At 32.3% G+C, this 17,062-nt stretch overlaps 1 protein-coding gene across 12 annotated transcripts in view; it reads right to left on the reverse strand.

Moving 5' to 3' along the window:
* The window catches only part of LOC127797621 (beta-D-glucosyl crocetin beta-1,6-glucosyltransferase-like), a 96,005-nt gene extending 93,217 nt beyond the window's left edge, over window positions 1-2,788 (reverse strand). For 4 of the 12 annotated variants that reach the window (XM_052330672.1, XM_052330669.1, XM_052330674.1 and 1 more), the window contains exon 1: window positions 2,508-2,781. In XM_052330672.1, the coding sequence (XP_052186632.1) occupies window positions 2,508-2,750 (243 nt within the window). In that variant the 5' untranslated portion in view covers window positions 2,751-2,781. Of the gene's footprint in view, window positions 1-1,472 lie in introns of all 12 variants that reach the window. The other 8 variants (XM_052330686.1, XM_052330685.1, XM_052330683.1 and 5 more) reach the window with 7 other exon arrangements.
* Window positions 2,789-17,062: the final 14,274 nt, after the last annotated feature.

Consider the following 17,062-nt stretch of genomic DNA (forward strand, 5'->3'; position numbering starts at 1 on the left):
TGTCTTTTCATTTAAACATTTAATTTTTTTAATTATACTATTTAAATTATACAATTTTGAATCAATTAACACATCTCTACAAATTTATTATAGAGAATGAATTAAGTATATATAATTCAGGAGTGTAATTAAAATAATAAAAAAAATTAAAAGTACAATTAATTTGAAATTGTATAGTTCATAAATGTAATTGAAATAATAAAAAAATTGAATACTTAAAAAGAGCAAGCTTAAAAACAAAAATATATATTTTACCTAAATCAAGCAAGCATAAGATTGTCTCCAACACATCACCAAACTAAATAGATAGTGAGCCGTGTTGATTTGGAGGCCTTCAACGCTGCTTCCCATCACCAATCTGCTCGTCAAAGTTTTGGCGAAACCCAATCCCCTCCCCTAATTTGGCAATCAATTTCAGCCAAGTCACCCTTGTTATCTTTCTCCCACAACGACCATCTCAAAGCCGGAAAGGCTCGCCGTTGCAATAGATCTAAGATTGAAGGTCTATTTGATCATATGGAAGAGAAAATCGATTGGAGAAGACAACTGGTAGACGTGACTGAACATAAGCAAAAACGGCAACAACAAGCAGTAGACTAGGCAAGGTGATGAGCAACTTGTTCGATGACGACCAAGATGAGAACAGACAAATCTGTGTTTGTGATTATTGATTTTGGGAAATTTTTTATTTATTTGTGTATTGGTTGATTGATATTGTGTATTTGGCTATTGATTTGTGTTTTTGATTATTGATTTTGTGTATGTGTGTTTTTGGTTATTAATTTTGTGTATGTATGTATTTGATTATTTTGTGTATTAAATATTCAAAGATAATCTGTTCTTGGAATTTTAATTTTAATATATTATAATTTTAGATTTATTATTATGGAATTATTTTAAACAATTTTGATAAATAATTGTTTTCAAAAAATATTAGTAAATTGATTTAAAAATATATTAAATATTATTAAATTTTAATATTGTAATATTTATTATTAAATTATAAAATAAATAATAAATTTTTATAATAGTTTAAGGTTTAGGGTAAAATAAATAAAATAAAAATTTATTAATAAATAAATTAAATAAAAATTTAAATTAAATAGAATAATAGAAAGGTAAAATATTGGAGCAAAGACAAAATCGAAGGCAAAATTATAATCAAGAGTAAATTATTTATAATATAAGAAGCATCTTATTAGTACATAAAGAGTTATACTTTGGGTTACATAATATATGTAAAATGATAAAAATATCTCTCTCATACCTTTTTGTGTTGCTTTAGATAGATATTTTTATCATTTTACATATTTTATGTAATCTAAAATGTGTTGAAGGGATACCAATAATATTTTTTATAATATAATAAGGAGCCTGCTCGGATCGGGGACAAAATTCTATTTCCCCTCCACAAGAAGGTGGGTCAAAAGCTCCGCCAAATCATCCATTTCTTCCTCCTCTCTCACCATGACCTTCGCTCTCAATCCCCGAACTGTGGTTCTGATCATCCCGGCCATATCTCCGCCTTCCTGCCGCTGATCACCCACCACCATCTCCTTCAAAACCCTAGCAATCTCCTCTCTCCTAAGCCTCCCAGCCTGGTCTCTCCTCACCTCCACCCCGGCTCCAATCTCCGCCACCAGCCTCGCGTTCTGCGGCTGGTCCAGATGCATTGGCATGGCTACGATCGGAACCCCAAACTTGATGCTCTCCATCACTGAGCTCCACCCGCAGTGGCTCACAAACCCTCCAACGCTCGGATGCTTCAGGATCCTCGCCTGTGGTGCCCAACCCTGAACGATCTTCCCTCTCTCCCCTACCCTCGCCAGGAACCCTTCTGGCAAGGCCTCCGAGGCCCTAGTCGTCTCTCCCGATGGGAACCTCACCACCCATATGAAGTTCACTGAGCTTAGCTCCAGCCCGTTGGCTATCTCTTCTATTTCTTCTCTCGACAAGAAATACTCGCTCCCGAAGGAAACGAACACGGTCGAGAGCTCGGGCTTTTTCCCAAGCCATTCCATGATCTCTGTATCTGAATCTCCTTGCGAGAAGATTAAAGGTTCTTGAACCAGTGGGCCGACTGGATGTATCTTCTTCTTGGCCAAGACAGAGGAGTAATCCAGGTATTTTTGCTCTATCTCTGTGGAGGATTTGATCAAGACGATCCCGGATGATTGGTTCAGGGCAGACAAGAAACGGTCTAGGTCTTTGACTCCATTGGAGGTGGCTTGGAGCCGGTTCTGGAAACCGGGTTTTTCGTATTCATGGAGGTGAATCTCCTGGAATGGGAACTCGACGCCGGGGTTTTCGGTGTTGTGGAGCGTGAAGGAGAGGAAAGCGGCGCCGAAAGTTAAGAACAGAACCGCCGGGATGTTGAGCGTCGATGCGGCTTTCGGCACCCATGGCTGGTTGAAGTCGTAGATGACGAGATCTGGGTTCAGGGTTTCGAGGATGGAGGAGAAGGCCGGGATGGCCTGCTCAAAGGCGGTTTTGAGGGCGGTCATGAGGTGGGACGGGAGGCCGTTGGTGGTGTGGCGGTGCGGCGGCAGCTCCGGCGAGGATGGGAGGGCGAGCTCCACCGGCTGGATGGATTTGGAGTAGGTGCCGGCAATTCTGCCATTGATGGAGCTTAGATTGACGGCTGTTGAACAGAAGTAGATGTGGAAGCTTCTGTCTGCGAGTTTCATGGCCAATTCTAGGAAAGGGTTTACATGGCCATGGGCTAGCCATGGAAGCATTAAGATCTTCATGTTCTCTCTTCCTTCTCTATCAATCACTCAATTGGAGACGATGATTATATTTATAGATACATATATACTAAGGTTATAACTATATATTTTGCATTTGAAATCAATCAATGTAATTAACAAAGTTAACATCATTTGATGTTACATCTCCAAGAGGATCATTGGATAAATCATTTCCATCACTTTGGTTTCCATTTAGAAAATTATTTATTTGTATTTCTTTAATACCAAGAAAATGCTATTTGTCATGCCTTAGATCCAATTAATAATAATTAGTTATGGGATCAATCAATCTACTCCTCACCTAAGGTGAACAAATAAGTAGTTATGAATCGAACACTGAACTTAAATTTTTGAATTGACACAGTTAATGGACCGTCTCAAAGTAGAATTGAACTCATGATCTTATGATATATTAAGTTCTCGAACGTATCCAACTGACCAATTGTATTTTCTTAAAGGTAAGAAGATATATTTATTTATTATCAACTAATAAAAATATTTATGAGTGTAATGCCCGTATATGGCAAATTAAATTAATTTTGGGATAATTTAAATTAAAAGAAATAGTAAAATAATTGGTTGTGAGTAAATAAAATTAAATTATGTGATTTTATGGGAATAAGAAGTTAGGATAATTAATTGTGTTATTTTAGGAATTTATGGGATTTTAAAAAAAAATTAAAATAAATCGAGTTGTGTGATTTTTAGAAGTTTTGGGCATAACTGTAATTAAATTAGGGGGCGAAAGTGTGATTTTCGGAAGTTGGAGGGAGGCTGGCGTGAATCGCGGAAGAGGGAAAAAGTCACCTTAAATATAAGTTAAAACCTATATATGTTAAATGAGCATGCGTGCTCGAGCTGTCGCACGCGAGGCAGGCATAGGCGAGGTCGAGGGATCGAAACGCGAGGGTGGGGGCAGTTGTGCGCGAGGGCTGATTTTTAATCAGCCAAGCACCCCAAAACGACGTCGTTTCGGGGTGAAGGCGGTGGCCGCTAGCGCTGCCACGTGGCTACGCGCTGGCCACCCATTTTGGCCGCGATTTAAAGCCCGATTTCGGGCATTCCTTTTGCTCAATCAGTGAGCAAATTTTGACAGAAAGAACAGCAGCTCGCGAGGGAAATCTGAGAATTTTGGGGCTTCAAAAATTGGATTAAACTCCGTTTAATCCCTGATTTAATTATTCAGGTATGTAATTAAACTAGTAATTAATATTTTCTGCGGTTGAAATTTCATTTGGGGCCCAATTTTATTAATTTTGTCTATAATTGGAATATTGCAGTTTGTATAACTTTGACCGCGTTTGGTCAAATTGAGCCTAAGGCTATCTTCGAAAAGGCAAGTTCTATATACCCTCATTGTCGATTCTTTCGATGTCAATTTATTTGGCCTCCCTTCGTTAGATTTGGCTGTTAATAAATTATGGAATTTAAACGGTGTGTTTAATAATTTAATTTATTAACCTGATTTCGAGGGTATTAATCGTTGGTTGCCTACGGGGGTTTGTATCACCCCCAATCCTATGGGAATGATGTCGTACTCACACGGGGCTAGGTTCTCAGCTGTCGGGTATTATTATGGATTTTCGGTTATTTATTGGCTAGAGCGGTTGGGCAGTGGGGGCAAGGGTTAGCCGTTCGGTGACGATGAAACTGTTGTATGGTCTATTTTAGGCCGTCAGATGGTCTCTCCTGGTCACTAACCGCTGACCGGTGTCAGGCACTGCTAACCTACTCTACCGTTATGTGATTATAGCATGCCTGATTATTTCATTTTTGTTGCATGGTTTGGTATGCACATGGGTTCGGGCTGCATGATGGGATCATCATGATTTGGTTATGCTTGATCACGGACATTTTAGATTGGTCAGGTTGCATCCAGCACGGGCATATGCATCGCGTGTGATTTACTACGTGGGCGGAGCATGGCTTGATGCCTGGATGTATGGGCGCCTTGTATCACGTTGGTGCTCATTACGCCTTGCATTTTATATGCATTGCATGGTTACTGGTAGTTATTAGTTCTCGGACGGGAGTACCGTTTCGAGGGAGCCTTTGGCTCGGCTGTCGGGAGTACCGGCAGGGATACGGGTGACGGGAGTACCGACCCGGGACAGTGCGCACAGGTTTGTGGTGATTTATGTTGCCTTTCAGGGCAGCGGCAGGTTGGTATGGGACTTGGGTGCCAGGTGTTCTATGTGGGCCCCAAGGACCGGTATATGTTTTATTATGCGGCACTGTTGCGTTGTTGCGTCACATGACTTGTGTGTACATGTGGGTTTATATTTGGGGTGATCTTCTCTTCTGTTTCGTTTACAGCCTTCCTTATTATATAAACTTGCTGAGTCTTGCGACTCACCTTGCTTTCCATCATTCCAGGTAAGGGTAAGACTAAAGTCGAGGGCGAGGACCGTGCCACCTAGCAGCCAGCCGTGTCGGTAGGGTGTACAGTTAGCTGCCCCCGTCATCTCTGATGTTTTGCTAGAGTCGTTGTCTTTTATTTTTGACTGTGCCAGGTTGTCATTTGTACCTCCTATTGTTGGCACAGGGTCTGTATGTATTTTTATATACTCCATGACCGCTGTATCAGCGGGGTGCTTGTGGGCATGCATGTTTACCGTTTTTCTTCCGCTGTTAAATTTCTTATTTATGCATGCCAAGGCATTTTTGTCTTTTGTCTATTCCTCTTCCCTTCTGTGAGCGCACTCGTTCGGATAGACCGGATGGTTGGGATATCCGAGCGGGGGTGCTTACAATGAGTGTGGAAAGATATGTTATAATTAATCTTGGTAATTGATTGGAAAATTAATGAAATCAAGAAAATGACCAAATGACAAACAATTCCGTGACCCAAATGAAACTTACCAAATCAATTATAAAAAGGGACCCAAAACCTAATCTTTTGTATTGATTTGGGGATTAATGAAATCAAGAAAAGGACCCAATTGACAAACAATGCCGTGACCAAATGAAACTTAGCCAACAAATGAATAATCAACCCTAGGACACAACCCAGAAGCCAGCCATGGACATGTCCATATGTTGGTGTTGGGTTTGGGGGCAATAATTCTCATTAATTAATGGTTAATTACAACCAATAAGAGTCGTGGTTGAGATTGTCTTCAATTTTTGTTTCGATATCATTAAAGTTGATGGCCAAATAGTTTATATTTTTTGTATTTCACTATTTAATTATATAATATTTTTATTTTATTAACCACAATTTCAATCAATTTAGTTCGATTATTTCAATTAAGTCAAAATTTTGCTCACCCCAATTCGAATTGGATTATGTTTTTTATAAAATAAGATAAATATATAAATATATGGATTAAAATTACAATATAAGAATTTATTATATAAAGATTAATAGACCTAAAGTCTATTAAGTAATATTAATTATTCTACAGTTAAAAAATTATAGAATAATATAACACAAATTAAAATAAAATTTATGATCAAATATTTAAATTATAAATAAAAAATTAAACAAAAAATTAGTTATATATTAACAAAATGAGAGACAAAAATTAAAATTAAAAAAATCTTATACTTATAATTTATTTTTATTTTAACTAAAATTAATTAAAATCTTATTTACATTCTTAATTGGGTCTATTAGGACTTTTATTTATTCTTCAACTCAAATTTGGCAATCAACTGGTCAAAAATCTGAGCTGCTTCAGCTGGAAACTAATGTTGAGTAAAATTTTCGTTTAATCAAAATAATCAAACCGAATTGATGGAAGTTGTTGGTTTGAATTGGTTCAAGTTAAGAGTTAATTCAGTTTGATTTTCAAGTTTTTCAATTTCGGTTTGGTTTGATTTTCTTATTGAAAAAATTAAAATAACTGAATCGACTGATTACTTGATTACTCGAGTAATCAAAAGTTTACTCAATCAATATTACATGTTAATCAAGTGCGATGTAGTAGTTGTTTGCCTAATTTCATGAATTAGTCGAATTATATTGCTTCGAGTAATAATAGTTTGAAAATAAACTAATATTTTGTTCTGAAGATGAATTAATTATTAATATTGCTCAGAGTAATAATTACGTACTATCTCAAAGATAATCGAGTAATAAGTGGAGGCTTTTTTTAACCTTTCTCTATTTCGAAAAATAATTGATTAATCTTTTTTGTTAGTTGAGTAATTTCTAAGATTACTTACGTAACTTTACAGCTTTACTCGAGTAACGGAAAAACCTAACTTGTGTAACTTTTTTGTTTGGTTAGTTTTTTGGCCTTTTTTTTTTAGTTTTTTGGTTGGTTTGATTTTTTCGTATTTGTTCAGTTGGTTCAGTTTGATTTTTTACACAATTTCGATCTATTAAATTTTAGCATTTTAGTATGTTTGACCCCTAGGTATAACATTTTCACTATTTATCAAAGTAGATGTTATTCTTTCAAGATTGTCAGGTTTAGTTTTTTTAATTAAATTTACATAATTTTGAAGTAAGAATATATTATTTTGCAATTCTTTCAAATGATTTATGGGCATTTCAATTTTTTTTTTATTTTTTAATCAAAACCAGGGTGGATTTGGGTCGAAATTCAAATATTTTCAATAATTATCTAACTCAATATGAACTTATTTTAAGCCCATTGTCAACAAAAAAAAAAAAAAAAAGGAATATATTGGGCCTTTTCTGGGCCCAGTATAGATTAGCCCATTTTAAGCCCAAAGTCCAGTATAAATTAGCCCATTTTTTGGGCCCAGTCCATTTACATGCTTAGGAGGTAATTTAATTAGTTAGAGACAGAGTTAAATATCAATAGTTAGATCGAAAATACATTAAGATTGAATTGAGTTTATTTTTTATAAATTATATAGTAATTAAAACTGAGCATAAAAAAAACAATAAAAATAATAAAATTCATGTCATTATAAATATTTTATCTTTAATTTTGAGTAAAATCTAAATCGTCAAACTTCTATTAGATTAAAAGAGATCTCTTCTCAATATTTTGAGACATAGTCTAATTAATATTAATAGTCAAATCAAAGATACATCAAGATTGAACTGGGTTAATTTTTATTAAATTATTATATAATTAGAACCTAGTAAAAAAATAAAAATAATAAAACTCGTGTCATTATAAATATTTTATCTTTTATTTGAGTAAAATCTAAATCGTCAAACTTATACATAGATGGTATACATTCAAACAAAGAGTCGACATCAATCCTTTTCAAAAAATATTTTGTGACTAAGATAATTATTTTAAAATATTAATAATATTGAAGAAAATAAAATATCTATGGTGTATTTAGGAATAAAAAGGTTCTATGTCTCCACCGGACATCACAACTTCTAAAATCATCACAACATTATTCAACTATAAAATGACCATGATTTTAATATATCTTGGGGTTGAATTCTTTATTTTTTATTATTCTATTATTTTAAAAATATTTTCGACCAAATCTATATTTTGGTCACTATACTTTTACTCTTTTTTTTTTATGTGGTTACTTGAACTTTTAATTATTCCAATTACATCTCTGAATTTACATTTTTTAGTCAATTTAACTCTTATACTTTAATTTTATTTTTTTTTGTATGGTAACCTGAACTTTACATTGTTTCGATTACACTTTTGAATATGTATTTTTGAATCAATTTAATTCTTGTACATTCATATATAAAAAAATAATAAATAAGATGATAAAATACACGTCACGCTTTGTTTACGTCAAAATACAAGAATTAAAAATTAACTTAAAAATACAGATTCGAGAATATAATCAATATAACAAAAAATTTATATTGTCACACAAAAAATAATATCTAAATGTGAAGATCAGATTTAGTGAAATAATTGAAATAACGAAAAATTTGAGTGATAAAAATAAAAATACATAGATAAAGATATAAATTGGACATAGTTTGCATTTTATAATTTTAAATCACCACAAATATACAACAACTTTCAACCATCAATGACTCAACCGTTAAATATTATTAAACATCACTTTCATTTTCTGGAAAAAACCGAGCTGGGCACCACTGGCACTGGCCATGATGATAATAGGTTTCTATAATTAAGCCAACAAATCATTGACGTTGTTGACAAGAATTTCCATCGCATCTCTTTCAGCCTCCTCTTTCATGTACCCTCTTGGCCCTTCAAATATGGAACAATCAATGGCTACCAATTAAGGAATGAGGTCTAAGAAAAAAAAAACCCACTCCACTCCAAAAATCATACTATACCTTATTCAAAAATGCTATTCGATACTTAATTATGGTATTTTTTTAATAATATTTATATACTAAAATGTAATTTTTCTCTAAAAGGAGTCCCGAACAAAATACGAACAAAATAATTTCGATATTCAAAAATTCTTTCGAGAGTTTTAATAAAAGGATAAACATTATCTAAAAATATTTTAATTCTAATGGATCCTACAATGTCAAGATAATATAAGAGTCCTAATTTTAGTGAATTTTGAAATATTGAGATAAACATTATATGAAAGAATGTTAATTTTGAGGAAGTTGAGAACGTTTTATGTTCATCTATAAATAGATGAGTTATCGTTCTAAAAAAAAATACATATCTAATACTGATTTCAATATAATTTTCAAGTTTTCGATGTTTGACTTAAACATGATAGTGTTTGCGTGGGGCTATTTTGTGCCATTTGATCGTTGTTTTTATTGTAGAATTCAAGCGACTTTGATAACAATATTCTCAATCAACAAATTTATTATTTTATTCAAATAACAACAATATTGATATAAATATATAACATGTTAATGCATAAACTTTTGAAAATATATTACAATTATATATCCCCCCCCCCCCAAAAAAAAAAAAAAAAAAACATTTGGAATATGAGATATAGTGGCTTCACTGTGAGGGAGACAAGTCACAGCCACCTTCTAAGATATTTTGGACAGAAAGGACTTATAATTACATGAATTTGTACATGTTATAGGAAGCAATTTGCCCTTCCTTCCCCGTCAAATGTCACACTCAATGATGAATGAACATCATTAATATTGCCTAAGCTTTTACCAACCTGATCATGCTTGTCTCCAAAATATCTATGATGTTTTTACCCTTTATTTTTTTATCTAAAAAGAACTTCAGACAAATGAATAATAGGTTGATAAGTGTGGTTCGAAAGGGTAGTCATGGAGAGTATTTTGGTTTCGGGGAAGATTACAACAATGTTATTTTTTTTTTGAAGTTTTTAAAGATAGACTTATGTTTCAGGATATTTAGATTAATGTTTAAATTTAATTTTATTCGAATAAAAAATTCAGCCCAAATAATAGGATTCGCCTCAATCTAAACTCAAATCTCTACTTGTCTAAACTAACATGTGAGCTAGGATTTGGCCATTCATTTGACATGATCATGGATCTCTCATGCTTTACAGTATGCTTATATAAAATTATGAATTTTAAGAATTAGATATGACATTTATTACATATTATTGCTTTGCTCTACCTTTAGTACTAAGATTTTGACTTGATCATTAAAAGGTATACCAAGGAGTCGTCAAGTCCTACCCTTGCAAGTCAAGCAAGTTTTGGACAAATTCGAGAATAAGAATAGTTACCCAATACACGATTTTGAAACAAAATCGGTAGTGATTAACTGCAATCATCATCAAGTGAACACGTTACTTGAAGGAGTAATATTCACAAGCATTTAAGTAGAACGTCTCATTATTCATTGTCTCTTGTAAAATCTTGTTATGTTGTTAAAAATCTATAATTTATACAGATAACGAGTTACTAAATTATAAAAAAATAAAATCTCAAACAGAAAATCTCAAGAGCAAACCAACCAACTTTGACATCTATTTTATAAACCAAGATATATATATATATAATTAGTGTATTGCTCGAAAAAGATTCATCGACACGATTGTCTTATCAATAAAGTGAAATATTTATCAGTTTTTGCAATTGCCTTATATGGGCTTGTACTTTTTTTTTTTTTTTTTTGCATGTATGCCATATATGTCATCGACGTTGAGTGCTTAGGTAATTGGGAGATTTACATAAACTAATCCTCCATTAACAAATGTTTGTGTATATAATTTAGAAATGCAGGCCAACTAACACTTGATAAAGTCTTTGCCAAACTTGGCTTAACTAGCATTGAAACAAGAGCCATGCATGCCTAATCATTTCAAATGACTTTCCTTTAAACTTTATATTTAATTTGGATATAAATGGAAAGCATATTCCCATATTGGAAAGATATTGGAATAAAAGTTAAAATAGCTTTATATATATATATGATAAATTACATCTTTTGTTTTTAAATTTTATATTTTATAATAAAAAATAATGTTAGGAGTCATGACAAATGACAATGTCATCTATCATGCGACACTATCATCAATCATGACTCTTACTATTATTCTATAATAAATTAATTATTGTATTTTAATTTTAATTTTTATTATTATAAATATTAGTCCTTAATTTTTGGTTAGCCAACAAGTTTGTGGTGCTAAAAAACTTCAAGTGATGATAAAAGAAAGAAAGAAAGAAGAGAGAGATTCACAAACAACAGTCCAGGTCAATTTGAAATGAAGCCCAAAAAATTGAGGATTTTGTTAAAAGGCAGTTTAAGAGTTTTTTTATATTTAGTTAAATTTTATTAACAAAAATTAGTGTGATATATATTAATAAAAACTATAAAATCACTTAACGTTAAAATTAATGTAAATTTCATAATTAAATGATTTTGGAATTATATATTAATGTATTTTACTTTAACAGAATTTGACAACAAATGAAAAAAGAGATTAAATTTTAACAAAAAATCAAAATTTAATGACTACAACGACTAAAATTAAAAGACAATAATCAATTCATTATAAAATACAAAATTCACCAACTAATAACATAATTTATATATATATGTATATTTTTTTATAATGAAGTTTGAACTTTCCTATTGGGATGAGGTTACCGATTATGATGTTTTACTTTGAAGACATTTATCCACAAGATATGATTTCCACTAGTAATATTTAATTCATACTTTTAATAAAAAGGTTGATGATTGAGATTTACGGATAACTTGAGTGTAATTTTGAAGGAAAGATGGTCCCCTCTTCATGATTATTTAGCAAATTACCCTATAAACAATGAATCGTGGTCACTAATTGATTAGTGGTTAATTTTATAAAAAAAAATTTATAATTATACCCTTCTTTTGATCTTAAAAATAGTTTAAATTATATATTGATATATATTTTATGGTTATATGCAAGTTTAAATTGAAAAATGAATGAAATGAAATTTTAAAGTAAAATTTAATAATAATAATAATAATAATAATATATAAAATTATATATAATACATATACATCATTATATGCATGCATGTAATATATATATATATAATATAATATAATATAATATATATATATGTGTCATGTGTAATACATATATATAATATATAATTTATTAATAACATTAAATTATTTTTATTTTTTTTTAGGCATGAAGAATTCAAGCCCATGAAGACTTAAAGTCCATGAAGAATTCAAGTCCATGAAAAAATCAAACCCATGGAGAAATCAAGCCCATGAAAAATTAAAGTCCATGAAGAATTCAATCCCATGAAGAATTAAGACCCAATTTGAGCAACCCATGGAAGATATTATTTGGAGAAGGCCCAAGGATTATTTTTAATCCTAATGAAGATTAAAAACCAATTTATAGAAATCTATTTTTATTTTTTATGTGAGAGCTTTATTAGGTGTGTTTTTTAGCTAAAATCCATTTAACTATTAGGTGGATATTATAGTTAAAATCCATTTAACTTTATGAATGCTTTATTAGGTATGTATTTTAGCTAAAATCCATTTAATATTAGGTGTGTATTATAGCTAAAATCCATTTAACTTTAAGTGTGTGAGTGCCCATTAGATATAATTATGTCTAGTTGAATAATTGAAATTGTGTGGTTTGTATTGCATCTTGTGGCCTATAAATAGATCACTTGATTGCATTTGTAAGTGTGATTATCATTCTTGAATCAAAGTTTAGTTGTTTCCTTATAATTCTCTCTTTGAGAATTGTTCTTGTTCTTTCCCCTTTTCTTTAGTATTCTCTCTTGTGATCTTACTTCCTTCCTTTCTTGTTTTAAATTCTTATGTCATTTATTATTACTTTATTATTCACCGCCTAAATGGCCGGTTAATTTGTGCATTTAAATTTCTGCAATTTTAATTCTTGTCATTTAATTATTCACCGCCTAAATGGACGGTTAGTTTATGCCTTTAAATTTCTGCAATTTTAATTCTTGTTATTTAATTATTCACCGCCTAAACGGCCGGTTAGTTTATGCCTTTAAAATTTCTTGTCATTTAAATTCTGTTATTTAAATTACGTCGTTTAAATTCATGTCAATTAACTTTTAAATGGAAATGAGTAGCTAAATCTAATCTTGGGTTAAGGCAAGGACAGTGTCCAACGCCAATGATTCCCAAAGAAAGCTGCGCTTTAAATAAGTAACATTAATTTAAATTTCAGCATGAGTGTATCTTAATTATTGAGAAATCACTAGGTTTGGATTGGAGCGTAAGCCTAACTTAGAGCTTTCATGCCATGTATGAGAGTTACTAGAACTGAAAACGCTATCATATCCAAATCCGGATGATTAATTTAGTTGTTTTGTGTATTAATTGCAATTGAATTTATGGTGGTTGCTTAAATTAGAATCCCGCATATCATGTATGGGGATTGCTTAACCTAGAACTATCATCATCTCTAATTGCATTTAATAACAAACTCTCATATCTGAAATTAAATTAATGTTACTAATCTTTTATGCTAAAATTTGGGAATCAACGGGTTGGCACTGAAATTGTCTTAACTCAAGTACTATCCAATTTTATATTCTCACTTAAAGTATTTATTTCAATTACTGCCTTAATTTATTTTCTAGTATCTGTTGTTTAAAAAACCATAAAAAACCTTGTTGCCAATTTATCCAAATGCGTGTGTGCTTGTGTGACATTCTTTTTATTTTGCCATAAATAAATCTCTCAGTGGACGACCTGGACTCATTCAGAAAATATAAATTTAAATTTGGACTACAACTGCACTCGTACACTGACGAGTATAAACCTCTCACCTAAACAAAGAAAAAAATATAAAATTTTTATTGTGTTTTGTTTTGTGTTTTAATTGCAGGGTGGGAGTGCAGTCACTAATCTTTATTTTTAACTTAAATCTCCACTTTTGACAAAAAAAATTAAGTCAACGCAAGAATTTTTTTAGATAAATCTCGATTTAATGGTAAATAGATATAAGAGATTTAATTTGTTTTAGACTCATATCCTATAAATAAATATTTTTGTTTAATTTTTGATTGGTCGCATTAATAATTTATGAGACGTTGTTGTCAATCCAACTAAAAAAAAATTATAAGCACTCCCGCACGGATATTCCCAATCACCCGGACTACCCGAACGGGAGCGCCTACGGGAGGAGAAAAAGAATGAACACAAGACCAAAATCACCCTGACATGCATACACGAAAATAAGAACAACGGAAGCAAAGCTAAACACATACATGCACTACGGGTACCCCGTTAGCACAGCGGTCACATGATAAATAAATAAACATAGACTCATGTGCCGACATACACGACACTCGAGAAAAGACCTGACACAATACAAAATAATAGAGTAAACCCTACTCAGACATCAGAGTTGACAGGGATTGACGGGACTGCCTGTACACCATACTGACTTTACCGCTAGAAGCTAACTCCCTTGCCCTTGACTCACGCTGCCACTACCTGAAATGATGGAAAAACAAAGTGAGTCGAGAGACTCAGCAAGCATAAAGAAAGAAAGGCTGAAGGCTGCATATAACCAATAAGCTATCCCTAGAACAAACCCCCAGATACACACAAGTCATGAGACGCTACAACACAATAGTATAGCATAATAAAGGCACATATCGGTCCTTGGGACTCACATAAGACACCTGGCACCCAAGTCTCATACTAACCTGCTGCTACCCTGGACGATAACAAATACCTCCAGCAAACTTGTGCGCGCCAGCTCGGGTCGGTGCCCCCGTCACCCGTGTGTTCGTGTCGGTACTCCTGACACCAGAGCCATAGGCTCCCTCAGAATGGTCCTCCCATCCGAGAACTAATAACTACCAGTAACTATGTAATACACATAAAAATGCAATGGCGTAATGAGCATCAACGTGATACATCGACACCCATACATCCAGGCATCAGGCCATGCTCCACCCACATAGTAAACCACACGCGATGCATATGCCCGTGTTAGATGCAACCTAACCATACTAGAATGTCCATGTCCAAGCATACTCAATAAATGAATATCCCAATATGCAATCCATACCCATGTGCATATCAAATCATGAACAGTAATATAACATATCAAATTATGCAATAAATCACATACTGGCAGAGCTAATCAACAGTGTCTGGCACCGGTCAACGACCAGTGACTAGGAGTGTCCACCCGATGGTCCAGATCAAGGCCGTACAATAGTCTACCCCAACGTCACCAACAACCGACCCCTGCCCTACTGCTCGATAGCTCTAACCGAACCATAAATAAATCCGAGAAAAACATTAAATAAACCCGCACGTCTAGGAACCTAGTCCCCAAGCTAGGTTCGGCATCATTCCAAAAGGAATGGGGGCGGTACAAACCCCCGTAGGCACACAATAAATAAAACTCCAGAAGTCTCGAATTTAATTTAAATTAAAACAAATTAATAATAATTCAATAATTAATGTTAGGTGCCGAATTAGAGTAAGAGATGGGATAAAATACAAGAAATCACGAGGTCTTTCACAGGAATTAAGAAACACGAGGAAAGGGTTAGGAGCTTGCCTTTTACTAGCAAATTCCCACCTCTTAACTCAGCTGCTGCACAAATTAATACATTTTACTAATGAAACTAAGCTTCGATTTAAAACCCATACGCGTATTTTCGACAACCTAACTAAATCGGTATAAAATCGAAACTATTACAAGTATATGAGGTCACTAAAAATTAAAAAGTAAAGAGAACTTGACTTATTTTGCAATTTTTGGCTTTAAATGACCACGCACTGTAAAATAGTATTAACACTAAAATAAATCAAAACACAGTCTAAAAATACAATTTAATTCGTAAAAAATGTTTAATACAAGCTGATTAACCTACCTCGCTCTTCAGATCTTCACTTGCACTGGGAAAAATCAATTTTCCAGAATTTTTTCTCCATTTCCTCTTATCTTCTCGTTGCCTCGCGCTCGTTTTCCTCTCATTTTTGCTCTCTAATTTAATCTCCAATTAAGCTATAATCAGCCCCCATGAACTTTCAAAAATTACTCAGACACCCCTAATCTTAACTTCCAGTTATTACACTTACCCCATAATTTCCATAAAATCCACTAAATTAATTTATTTTATTATTTTTCCTAAATACTCTCCAATAAATAATTATTTCCTCAAAATAACATAAATACACATTTTCTTAAATCTCTAAATACCCCAAATAAATTAATATATCATTTTAACACACAATTATATAATAATCATCACAATTACGATAATTAATAATGATTAACCATTTTTAAATAATTTAATTAATTAACTTTAATTCCTTATTTTCCTCAAACAACATAAATTATTATTTTTTTTAATTTCTCAAATATTCAATAATGTCCTCAAACACTAAATTAATAATCATTATTTATTTCTCAATTTCCGAAATATTACAAAAACACACTACAAGATATAAGGATTTGGAAACGCCGGGCTAGAGAAGTGCTTAAAAATATCAAGAATTTTGTTTTCAACATTTGTTCTGGTATTTTCATAAATCTCGACTAAAGCTGGTATTGAAAAAAGTTGCTCAATCTTTTAAAATAATGAAAACAATTCTCAACATTTTTTATATTTGTAACCAACATTCCCTAAATTTTGGGAACTCTAAAGAGACGATATTTATGAGACACGACGTTCAGTGAAAAAAATACCACTTCTTATATGATTGGTTATCTAGAATAATGGCAAGAATAGTTTTTTGTTTTGTTCACACAAAAGCAATGCTACAAGAGGGTTAAAGTCAAATCTCGTTAAATTTTTGTATTGTTTATTCTCTTAATTTTTGTGTGATATGAGTCTAACAAGTGATATCAAGAGTTATACAAACATAACGTTTATTTAAATGAGTTTAATGACATATTATATTGTAATTTGATAAAATTAAAAACTAAATTAACAGACCTTTTTATTATTAGGCATTAATTCATAAGTCATCAATGTCGATATTTGAACAAAT

This window comes from Diospyros lotus, chromosome 3 (genome assembly GCF_014633365.1).
Source record: "Diospyros lotus cultivar Yz01 chromosome 3, ASM1463336v1, whole genome shotgun sequence".
In the NCBI taxonomy this organism is placed as follows: Eukaryota; Viridiplantae; Streptophyta; class Magnoliopsida; order Ericales; family Ebenaceae; genus Diospyros; species Diospyros lotus.